The 12,542-nt window shown below is 40.0% G+C and overlaps 1 protein-coding gene across 10 annotated transcripts in view; it reads left to right on the top strand.

The window, feature by feature from the left end:
- Positions 1-12,542, top strand: part of nrxn2b (neurexin 2b) — an 811,982-nt gene that overhangs the window by 234,416 nt on the left and 565,024 nt on the right. For 9 of the 10 annotated variants that reach the window (XM_081599837.1, XM_081599839.1, XM_081599838.1 and 6 more), the window contains one exon: positions 6,295-6,312. The exons of the other annotated variant lie outside the window; for it this stretch is intronic. In XM_081599837.1, coding sequence (XP_081455963.1) covers positions 6,295-6,312 — 18 coding nt within the window. The remainder of the gene's footprint in view (positions 1-6,294; positions 6,313-12,542) is intronic. 10 annotated transcript variants of the gene reach the window in all.

The following is a 12,542-nucleotide window of genomic DNA, read 5'->3' on the forward strand; positions in this document are numbered from 1 at the left end:
TCCTTTAGGGAAGGATACAGTCGTGTTGCTGGAACAGCAGCGGCTGATACTGGGGCAGACGGAGCTGCTGAAGCAGCCAGGGGAGAGGTGGCTGCAGGAGCTTGCTCTCCCTGCACCGCTGCAGAATTCCGTGTGCTTGGAATTACTTTATTTTCTTCCTTCTCTATAATTAAGTTTTTAGATTCATTTAACCATAATTTAGCACAACATTATCTGTTTTTGCCTTGTCAGAAAACTCAGCACCAGTCATGTTTTACCCATCAAAAAATCAAAACCACACAGCAATGACAAGCTTCCTATCCGCCTGAGGACGTGCCCTTATGGGGTCTCCTCGAACAGAGTTTTAGCAGAGCGACATCATACAAGGATTCTCAGACCTCAGAGTTTTAGCAGAGCGACATCATACAAGGATTCTCAAACCACAGAGTTTTAGCAGAGCGACATCATACAAGGATTCTCAGACCTCAGAGTTTTAGCAGAGCGACATCATACAAGGATTCTCAAACCACAGAGTTTTAGCAGAGCGACATCATACAAGGATTCTCAAACCACAGAGTTTTAGCAGAGCGACATCATACAAGGATTCTCAAACCACAGAGTTTTAGCAGAGCGACATCATACAAGGGAACTCAAACCACTAAAATAGCCATTTTAAAATTCACCTACGTTTCTGTAGTTTTCGGGTTGTCCAGTCGGATCTCGTCACTCCGCCGTTGGCAGACAAAGTCGGACCTACGGCGCTGGCCCAGCGAAGAATTCTACTTCCTGGGTCTTTCTTTCCAGGTCCAAATGACTTCTGGCCATGCATGGATTCAGCGCGTCTTCCTCTGCCTGACAGCGGTCGGTATGAGAGATCCCGGGTTTCGGCACCAAAATGATAGGTATTTTCCTAGAACCTACATAAAAGAACCACAGACAACGTATATGAATTTTATGACAAACTTTGCAAAGGAGAACAAACTCTATCAATTGCTCCTCCGAGCTGTTCATAGAGCGTTCTGAAAATCTTTGGGTAAAGCTTGTCTTTTATTTTCAAACTTCAAAGAGGGAGGATAGGCAAGATAGACAGCAGAGAAAAAACAGCAAAGGTCGTAAAACAATTTACCTAAACAACTAGCAACCCAGTTCCAGATGCGATATCTGATTTACGGCCTGAGCCCGGTTCAAATCTTGGTCAAACTGTTTCACCTGAAGATGAACAGGCAGCTGTGACCCCCCAGGTCAGTTAATACACACACTAAAGAAGAGAACATTTTAATCTGCTCCAACATTAGACTGAATATGAACTAAAGTAACAACAAAATGATAATACCAAAAAATCTCTAACACACATTATTTTACTATTAAATGAATATTTTTTTATTTTCAGTAATGTATCAAAAAGAGGTGAAAAGGAAATATTTAGTGGATTTTTCCCCAATTATCAATGAGTAATTATTTCAGATATTTATTTCAATATTGATCAAAATGTTAAACATTACTATTAAAACGGCAAAGCAGCTACTTTAAAGCTGTGCATTTTCTGATTTCTTTTGAAAATATTTTTTTAAAAATGGGTTATTTTAGACTTCATACAGTACTGTTAAGTTTTCTGATCCCTGAAGGAATTTCATTTTTCACACTCAAGCCACCTCATTAATTTCTTTTTTCTGCCGTTTCATGTTAACTGACAGGTTTGTTGGGAATATGGAATATTTCCTGTGAAACTGTTTGAATGTGATTCATTCTGAGGTTTTTCACTGAATTCAGATACGCCGTTTATGTTGTTTCCTTGCCTTTACTTTCCATAAAAAAAGAAACGTAAATCCTTTGCCAGCGCAACTCTAAAGAGATGATATAGTAAAAAGTAATCCCCCAAATGATGTCAGCTGCTATTGTTTTTTTAATACATTTAGAAGTAAATCCATTCTCATTAATGAATATATGTTGTACATATATCCCCTCACCTACTAGCGTTGGGAATTTCAGTATGAATATTGTTCAAATTCACTAGCTGTCAGTTTTTATTCCTTTGACCCTTTCTCACTCACACACTTAAAGACCCGTACAAACACAGGTTATACATGAATTTAAAAAAAATCAGTAGTGCGCTTTACAATGTCTTTGATAGCAATTCAGTTGAATAATAACCTGATTCATCTCAATTCTTTTTGCACCAAAAGAAGTGTACGTCACAAGACCAACTGGTTCAATTATGTCAAATTACTTAGAAATTACAGAAAAAAAAATTGAGATCAAATGGTGTCAGCACAGCTTCCATTTTTTATTACATTATCAAAAGCAATAAAGAGCATTTACAAAATTTTCTAAAGGACGGCACTTTAGATGGGGAGGTTACTGTTTTTTTCTTTTGCATACAATATGTCTATGTTTGGCACCTGGTTACGTGTGTCTGAAAAGGTGGAAGTTCAGAAAAAATGTTTTTAGGTTTGTGAGTCAAGCTTTTTCCATATGTTCTTTTTCAAATACCTCCAGACAAGAGAATAGAAAAAGGGAAATGTGTGCTGAGTTTAGGAGGAGGAGGAACGCAAAGTGGCAGACGGGGATCACTGCCTGCTGTAGACAAAAGAGAGAGTATGCTGCAACATTTGATCTAATGACGGATTCCACGCACTATAAGGAGGTTCTGGCTCTGCACACTAAAACCCTCAACGTCCCCGGAGCTCACCAGCTTCGGCTCAGGTATATTTCTTTCAAGGAACGTCTTCGCGAGTATTACGGTTCTCCTGGGATCCAGCTGCCGTTATTTACTATCCTGTAGGGCCCACTAGAGACTTTATAGGTTTTCCTCGGGGTCCTGTCAACTCTCTAGAATACGTCCTCAGTAAAACATGATTACCCCAGCTCTGTGACCTGCGCCGTGACGGCGGCTGCCACAGCCTTGTGTCTGTACCCGGCTGCCATGACATTATATTACTTAGAGACTGGTATCGTGCCTTGCAACAACTTTATTTCTCCCACGGTGGCTGACGGTGGCCTGGGAGAGTTGAGGAGACATGATGGATGAGATATATTTGAGCAGCTATCTCTTCTTCGTGTCCGTTCCAGTATCTCTGCCTCCTCGTCTCGTGCGTGCGGACTTGCTTCCTTCTGCCTTCTCCTGACATTGGCAGTACGCCGTGTGTTAGGGAATGTTTTTCTGTGTCAAAAGGAGCAGCGTGCCCGGATATCGCGCGGGATGTGGAGATACCCCTGTCACAGTCCAGGATATTAACAAACGAGGCCTGGGAGACTTCAGGTGTTCTCTACTATTTCGGCAGTGGCCTTTTTTTTGCTCTTTCAGACATTTAAGCTCTGTCTCTGCTCCTCAGTCTGGACCTCAGATCAAGAATACGGTTGGCACTGCAACATAAAGACGAACCCTTGGTGCTTCTACTCTGGCTGGGATTCCTGCTCGGCTCGTCTGTTTCATGCATTGGGACCCCAACAGCTTCTTTTCACCAAGGGCCTTTGAATGGCATCCATCGTGACAATATGCATGGCAGCCTACTGTGGTCCGCTGGGTCTAATGTTGTCACTAAATAATAAAGGAACTCTGAGTCTGTAGTTTAAAGGGTTGGAATTTTCTTCCAATGCGGTAACATTCAAGACATTTGGAGCCAATGGAGAAATTAAAAAGAACAAAAAGAAATCCAAAACAAACATAAGAATACAAGAAAATTGTTACTTTTTTAAAAGCTAGTATTGTTTTCAAAATTAGGAGCAGCTGATTCTAAAATCATACATGAACTACGACCTCAAATCACTGGGGACTTGAAAAGGAGGCTTTATGAATGCAGAGTGGGACCAAAAGGTAGAGACAGAAGAAAGAAGTTCAGTTCATCTCTTTCATCAATTGTAAAAGGGAAAGCTCATATCTGTGACTCCATTACCTCTCTGCCAGAATTTAGTTTCTTTTCACACCTGATAGTCTGGTAGACTCGGTTCCATTGGGGACCAAAATTGTAACACAATCAGCTGGTGTGGTTCACTTTCACACTACGCTGATTATCAAAGGATCTAAACCAGTGTTTCTCAACCTTTTTTTGGGCCAGCGCCCCCCTAGCCTTTATCCAGGTCCCTCACCGCCCCCCACCAAAGAATTTGCAGGCTACTTTGCACTGACCATCAGTTGAGGTGGCTCAGGCATCTGGTCAGGATGCCTCCTGGTCGCCTCACTGGTGAGGTGTTCCAGGCGCGTCCCACTGGGAGGAGGTCTTGGGGAAGACCCAGGACACGCTGGAGGGACTATGTCTCTCAGCTGGCCTGGGAACGCCTTGGGGTTCCCCCGGAGGAGCTGGAAGAAGTGGCTGGGGAGAGGGAAGTCTGGGCCTCCCTTCTGAAGCTGCTGCCCCTGCGACCCGACCCCGGATAAACGGAAGAAAATGGATGGATGGATGGATGGACGGAAATTACAAAGAACAAATCTGGTTCTTAATCAAACCCTAATGAGTCAAATTGAAAGTGTCATGGAGTCATCAGCCTCATGACATTAACACTGACATGAAAAATAATATTGAAGAAATAAATATATCAAATCTAATTAAAAACATAAATAAGTGATCAGTTCTTTACTGTTATGGTCTGTAAGATATATTTATTCTCAGTATTAGATGTGGTCTCAACAAACCCATGACATTTCAACAATATTTTACCTTTTATCTGGAAATAGTGTCTGTTTATTCTTGCCATACAGTCCTCTGTATTAATTATTGCTTGAAAGGTCTTGCCATACCAGTTTATTCCTCTGTATTTACTTTAGTTTCTTAGTTTATTCTTTCATTTTCTTCTTCATTCATTTCCATTTAGTTTTATTTGATTAGTATTATCCTCTCTTGGTTTATTGCTTTGTCCACTTTAGTTACTTTCCTGTTGCTAAATTTATTTTATCATTTATTGACGCTCACCATCAGTAATCTTTACTCATCACCTGCTGCGCCGCCTAATCAACACATGATGTGTTTCACATCATGTGTTGATTTTTTTACTGTTCAGCGTCGGATTCTCTGTTTTTATGCCATAATTCACATCTAGTTCGTTGCTCCGTTTTATGTCCCGCTTCTCCTGTTTCTGAGTTTTGCGTAATGTGCGCGTCGTTTTTTTTTTAAGCCCCTAAGGTGCAGGGCGGTCGGGAAGCGTATCGATGGGGAAAAGGCAGACTGACATAAACCTTTTAAAACAACAGAAACAATTTCTGCATTCTGATTATTGAAATTTAAAAGTGCTGTGTTGTTCTATCACCCCCGTTTCATACCGGACCACTTACAGCACCGTGTTAACGCTGTAAAATGAACGCTCTCTATTGTGGTATCACCCATGGAGGGATTTCTTGATTTCTTTATTTAAATGGGTTAATTTTTCAGAGGGATACTCAGTGAGGGTATTGTGATTTTAGCTACCAGTAGCAGGAGAACGGAGCTGCGCCAAGAAGCTAACAGAAGCTAACAAACACTGAATAGAAGAAGAGCTGCCATCGATACAGTTGCAGCCAAGCATGTTTTAATGTTACATACTACATTCTTCAGTCAGAGGTCTCTTCAGACTTGAGGAAAGACTGACTGCTACTGGAGATCCTCTCTGCTCACAGTATCACCATCTACAATGACTCTTTGAAGACACTCGGATGATGAGCTATAACCTTTAATTTTCTTTTGCCGTGAAAGCTTTTTTGTTTGTTTTTGTTTTTTAACTTAATTGAAGTCACTGGTACAAGCTGATGAATTACTTACCACATATGTCTTTCTGTGTAGAGAGATTTATTTTTGCACACTGTTTTTGACAAATGATGTATTATTAATATTATTCATTATCAACTTTGAATCTTTTTCTTCCCTTTATGTGTTTTTGTTTAATCTTGTGGCTGTGTACCATGCTTCAATGTTTTTGTTTCGACTAAACCAACATGTACGGGAGTCTTCCATTTACCGCAACGCTTCTTTTAACAAAATGACTTTCATAATGAGTTTCTTATGTGGATGAATGTCAAATGTAAAGAGAGGAGAGTCGCTGCCTGAAAGGTTTTCCTCTGACCTTTAAGTCTTATCTCACAAGGAAAATATGAATGCTGCCGTCAGAACATGATGAGCGGTTGTTTTCCCTCCACCGTCTCAATTAGCAGCTTTGTGTTGCAGCTTATGTGTGAAACGGCGCTCTCCTAGACATAAAATGTTAATTGCATTCTGACTTTCCTTTTTCTCACTCTGCTATTATATCTCATTTAGTTGTGACTTTCCCTTTGATGAGCAGGTGTGAACAATATTTTTGCTATACCCTTTAGACTAATCCACTGTTTTTTCTGTTTTTCTTTCATTGCAGGTGACTCATCTCTAGTTGGTAAGTCCTTCTTTATGCTGTGCCTCTCTTCTGCTTTTTCTTTCCCTGCTCCTTGCCACACTATCTGAGTAGTTACAGCTCCTCTTTATTGGATATTAAAGGCAGGCTCGGATGAACCATTTCATGCACAAAGAAAGCTTTATGTTGTTTTATTTTCACCTACGGAAATCAGTGTATGTCATGAAGAGTTGGAGAGATTTTTTATTCTGTCTGCCTTTTCCTCTCTTCTCAGTTTCAGCATCGGTCTGTGTGTACCGCCGCTGTTTGATGTAGCCTGTTTTACTAGCTTGAACATGTTTTTCACACGAGGTTCTGAAACAGGTATAATTATCACTGCTGGCACCTTGGCTGTCTTTATTGAGAACAGAATCTTAAAAGTCGGGAGAGTATTGAAGGCAAAGGTGAGCACACTTCCGCTAATCCATCAAAGTGCTAACAGATTAGCTAATTTCTTTTGTGTAGCACCTAATGGTGCTAACTTTGAAAACGTTTAGCGCACTTAGCTTCCCCTGAATTATTTTTCCGGGTTAAATTCTAAAGCGCTAATGTACTTGGCTGTGATGTAAACGTTCTGTTGTCGTCTGTGTTGAATTCTTCAAGTAGTTGGATGTTTACATTTATGTTATTTAAGGTGGGTGAAGACTTTTTGTTGCTGCAGTTCCGTTTCTTCTCTTGACATACTCATTTTTTTCCTTAACTATATTTCAAAGAAGAAACATACAGGAACAAACAGTTGATAACAAGATGTAAACATAAATACAACGGGTAAAGGAATTAAAGAACATAAAAAATTAGAACGTCAAAATGAAATAAGTGCTTGAAGTTTGAAGTCGTTCATGAGCAGATGTAATTTGAATTGAAGATAGCACGTTAGCTTCCACTAAATACCCTGTTGGTGTAGCGCTTTAGCGCTAGGGGAACTAATGTTCTCGATTAGTGATTTAGGGTTAGCACGACTGATTTAAATCATCTAATTTTAAACTAAAGCAGACAAACTATTAGTAGCTCCCTATGTACCTCTGAAGTTGTACTGATTTCTTTGCCATTGCTCTTAATAAAGCTGTTTGCTCTTCTTTTATCCTCATATTCAGGACGCTGTCGCAACGTTTCCTCTGTGGGCTAATATCCAAGATCAAAACCTTCTGGGCTTGCTTCATGCTAATTTCAGGGCTAGATTGTTTTATTTTTATTTGTTTATTTATTTATTTTCGGTTGACTTGAGCATCTGAGTGCTTTCCCTTTTGTAGTAGGAAGGCACAGACCCTAATCTTCCCACCGGTTAATAGCTCAGTCTCTATGGGCAACATGCTGTCGTCGCTCCGCTTTTCAAAAAGAACCTTCAAATTTATGCAGCTCTTAAAGCAGAAATTTCAACCCGCTCTTAAGTTGTATTTGTTGCGTTACTTGACTTAAGACAGCTGATAAGAAATTACTAAAAGCCACAGAAGCTTCATCTGCAACATGCTGACATGTCACAATGTGCTAGCCGAGGCGATGGGCGAGGGAAGCGCAACACTGGACAGGCTAATGGGATGTATCAACACCTCTCTCAAACAGTAAACACACAAGATGGAAAGAGTTTAAAAGTCTGGCTGATAGCACTTTGTAACTATTGCTTTAGTGATGTGTCAGTGTTATTGCTTGCCTCTTAATAATTAGCTTTGTCTTGCTCCAGTACCCACAGTGCATTATATACTTGCTCCAGTAATCTACTGCTGAGCAGAATGTGTTGCCTGTAATGAGAAAAACACTGAGTTATTTTCCGATGATAAAAAATGTTTTTTAACCAATTGTGTGATGAATATTTTCTCCCCGAGAGTCCCTGCGCTGTGGCAATTCGAGCATGTCTCCCGATTCTCACTCATGAATAGCTATTAATGTGTGTCTGCTTGTCAGGGTTTGTCCACTGAGTGTTTTGGCCCAGAGATCTGACGTTGTCTGAATACTAATGCACCGTGCTGTGTGTCTGCGGGCGGTCGAGCACAGATTCGGTCTGGAACTTTTTCATCCCGGTGGTTTTGAAGGGAGTCCAGGCAGAAATGCTTAAATACCGCAATGGTTTCTTCCTACCTACGGGACACCGATGGGAGAAGGAATAAAGACCAATTAAAACTTGGTCAGGCAGGATGTTTATTAAAGAGAACGTAGTGTAGTTTTTCAGATAAAAATTGTTTTAATAAACCGTCCCTTTTAGGTTCAAAGTCGTGAACCAGTCGTGCTTTTTTTTAGCTTGTTTTTTGTCGTGTTTGTTCTCCGTACATCAATACTTAGTAATTATTTAGCAGCCCTATGATCACGCAGTTTAACTGTAAGAATTGAATCATGTTCTTTGTTTCAAAGGAGACGACCAACAAAGAGTCTGTGTTAGAGTTTCTGTCTTTTGCTGTGAACTATAACAAGATAAATCATAAAGCTAATCTAAAGTTTTTGTTGTTCTGATCTTTATCAGAGGGAATATTTCACATTAGGTTTAGACTTCCTTTTTTCTGCCTTGGATTTGCAACCCAAACATTTTTCCTTCTTTCTACATTTTTTATTTTTGTTTCACCAAAATTAGCATTCCCTTAGAAAGTTTCAGCTATTTACTTTGTGTAGCGCGGGATCTGAGTTACTTGTACCAACAATGGTGAACATTATTAACTCTGTTTGGAAAGTCTCATCTTCATTCTGCTTTTTACTCCTTTGAATTATCTACGCTTTAAAAAAAAACATAATAAAGGCGACACAACTATTTAAAAGATGCAAGTATACGTGTGATGAGGTAAATGTACAGTCTCTATAAAAATAATCACCTCCTTGCAGTTGCATTCCACTTATTGTTGGACTACTAGCACCAACTGGCTGGACCTCTGTTGAATTAGATCAGTCACTTTGAAGGGGCTGAATGTTTATGCACTTACCTATTTTATGTTTCATAGTTTTTATTCAGATTTTACTTTTAAGATTTAGCTGTTTATCCAGTAGTAAAAAAGACTGTTTGTTTGCTATGACTGATTTGCAAAAGCAACTACGTTTTCATTTATTTGACTGAAAAAACCATTTAGCTTATAATGACATTGTTAAATCTTTATATTTAATGTATTGCATTTGGGTAAACATCAAAACCTTAAAGCAATGCTTTCCAAATGAGACACATATTAATTGTTAGGCTGTTTGTTGAAATATAGTAGAAATAAATCTGGGTGTTTTCATTTAGCTGTTTTAGCAAAGATTGTGTCAAGGAGAAACTATCATGAGATGCATCATCAATCCACTTCACAAGTATAAACTACTTTCTGTTCAAGCTAAATGAAGCACTGAATAAATACCGAAGCCCGTTGTTCAAACACGACAGAGTGTGAAACGGTTCAAGGCCTGCAAATATTTTAGCGAGATACAGACGAGACTTTGAACAGCGAAAACCTTAATAAATTTTATCGTGTCAAGATTTTCTTTTCATATCCATTTATGTTAGACATTTATATCCATTTATGTTGTCTGCAAAGAAGGAAAAAAAAAACTCCTTTGCTAAATTTTAGGCTGGAGATATTTGGACCTTTCTGACCTGACCAGGGGTCAAACCTGGTTCAGCGTCTTTGCATTACAATTTGTGACCCAGTTCCAGATGTGAAGTCAGCCTCTGATTGGCTCATTGTCGCCACAGTGACTGCTAATTCACTGCTAATTTACAGTCTGTTGCTGGCTTTTCCTAAGACAGTCATGTTTTTATTGTATTTTCTGTCTAATTCTTCAGTGGATTCCACTGAATCTGCTCCTGCTGTCTGGTCCCGTAACGATGTAATGATGAGTGGATGCAGAAGCTCAATGTTGTCTATTGTTGTGGCGCAAACTAAATTCCGTCAAATACAGAGATTCAAAGTTTTTTGATGTGACGGCCGCTGTCCAGGTGGCGCTCATTGCACACATAGATCTTGCTCATGTTTCGAGCCTTGTCCGGTGGCAATCTCTCTCTTTTTTTGTTTCTTGAAGTCATGTTTATTTGTATCGCACATTTCAGCAACAAGGCAGTTCAAACCCTAACCCTATCCCTATCACACAGTGACCAATTATAAAACAGCAGTTGACATTACATTTTGTCAAATACATCAAGCAAACACACATGAAATATACTGATCCGTTTTCCGTGTATTCTGAATCAAAATCAACTCCAAACAGGTGAGTTTTTAACCTTGATTTAAAGGATCTCTGTGTTTGAGCTGTTTTTCAGTTTTCTGGAAGCTTGTTCCAGGTTAGAGGAGCTAAAAACTGAATACTGAATCTTTAAGTCTTCTGGAACCCGATGGAGATCTTCCTATAGCGATGCTATGGTGTGATCAGTGGCGCAAAAAGTGGGTATGCAGGGTATGCAACGCATAGGGGCGCAGCACCAGAGGGGGCGCCAAAACCCCGTCTGGAGGGGGCGGCGAGCCGATGATGTTTTCCCATACACTTCAGCGCGCCTTGCTCCTTCACCTCGCGCACGTAACGAGGTAAATGTGGCGAGTTTTAACCTTCACGTATCATACCATCGTTGGGGGGGCGCCGATCTATGTTTTCGCATCCAACTGAATAATGTGTAGTTGCGCCACTGGGTGTGATTGACCTTTTTTGACACAGCTGAAGGCTGTCCAGTGAGCCACACCACTATACTCTGAATGAATAAAAGGAGAGATGAGAGCACAAGTTATAGGCAGAGGGTGACACTAAGTAAGGCATTTGTTCCCTTTTACAAGCTCTTAAAGAAAACAATGGCTTTTCTAGGTCTTTTGTCGCCTTCCCATTAAGCCGTTTCATTGTGGGACTAACAAAGACTTTAGCATCGAAATGCAATCCAACGTTTTCAGACACTGCGCCCTGCTGTGCAGCAAATGTAAGCATTGTAGTTTTATGACAATCTAAGGCTTTAGTTCGCTGTCAGTAACAACTACTTCAGATTCCAAACAAAGCATCAGATAATCGTACATAATTGTCTGCGATCAAAAGGGGAGGTTTTCATTGATTTTGTTTGGAAAATTGCCCCTAAATTCAAAATAAAAACTTCTATGTAGATAGAACGCCACGCTCCGAAAGGTTTGCAGTCACCTGGCAGCTCAAGAAGTTCAATTCTAGTGACGGGGATTAACTTAAGACAGTCGGAGCGTTGTGGAGTGCAGCCTTGACTTAAGGCGTCTCGCCGGCGGTAAACGGCTCAGCTTTGGAGGAGAACAAGAAAACGAGAAGCTAACGGTAAAACTCTGAGCCTGCGGCCACAGCTACGTACCAGGAGCAGGGCGGTAATGAGATAGCTACCTGAGATAATTACTGCTCACGATGTCTGGCTCTCATTCCGTACCACAGGGCACCAGTTTAGCTCTCTGCTGTTTAATGGACACTCAATTGTCTCCATTTGAGTCACAATTTATGTCGTTTTATGCTTCGTTGTGTCTTAAAAATGCATTGGTTAAGAGAGCATTAAATGAGCCTGCAAACATGGAGGGACGCGTGGGGGGGAAGCAGCTTTTGCAGTCTGAAATCTCATCGATGTGAAGAATTGAACACGCTAGATTTGATCTAATGAAGCAATGCAGCCAGGGCAAAAAAAATAAAAATAAATAGTAATTTATTAATTACCTTTGCTCGACTGCCTGGAAGAGCAAAGAGAGCGTTTGATCTCATCGTCTTACTTCATTACATCCATCTTGGAAGCAGTTTTCTTGTCGTTCGAATCATTTTAATCAGATTTTTTTTATTTTTTTGACAGTTATTCCCACTTGTTTTGGATGCAGTGCAGCATTAAGTTTTTTACTCTCACTTCACTTTTTTGCAGCTATGATTTGAAACCGAGGTATTCTTTTCACAATTTGGTTGGATTTGTCAAGAGGAAAAGCAGTGTGAGATTATGCTGCTGCAAGTAACATGTGAAAATCTGAATGTATTCAACCTCTTTCTTACATCTCTACTAGGATTGCTGAGTACTGTGGGTACGGTATAGTCACTGGGGAAAAATAAGGACACAATCTTTCTGGAAAGTTCTTCTACTATCACCATATTCATGCTCATTGTGAGTCAACACCTAAATTTGATGAACTGTCCACTGTCGCCACATGCTTTCTCAGGGGAAAGGATCACTGTCAGTTCTAGAGCTCAAAGCTGTGAGCTGTTTGTTTTTAATTTTTTTACCATTTGCGTGATATATTTTAGTTGTATTACAAATGGAATCAAATTGGTAGAAAGATATGAACCAATATTTATGATTGGGTTGAATTGACTAT

Source organism: Poecilia reticulata, chromosome 18 (genome assembly GCF_904066995.2).
Source record: "Poecilia reticulata chromosome 18, P_reticulata-male-v2, whole genome shotgun sequence".
Lineage (NCBI taxonomy): Eukaryota > Metazoa > Chordata > Actinopteri > Cyprinodontiformes > Poeciliidae > Poecilia > Poecilia reticulata.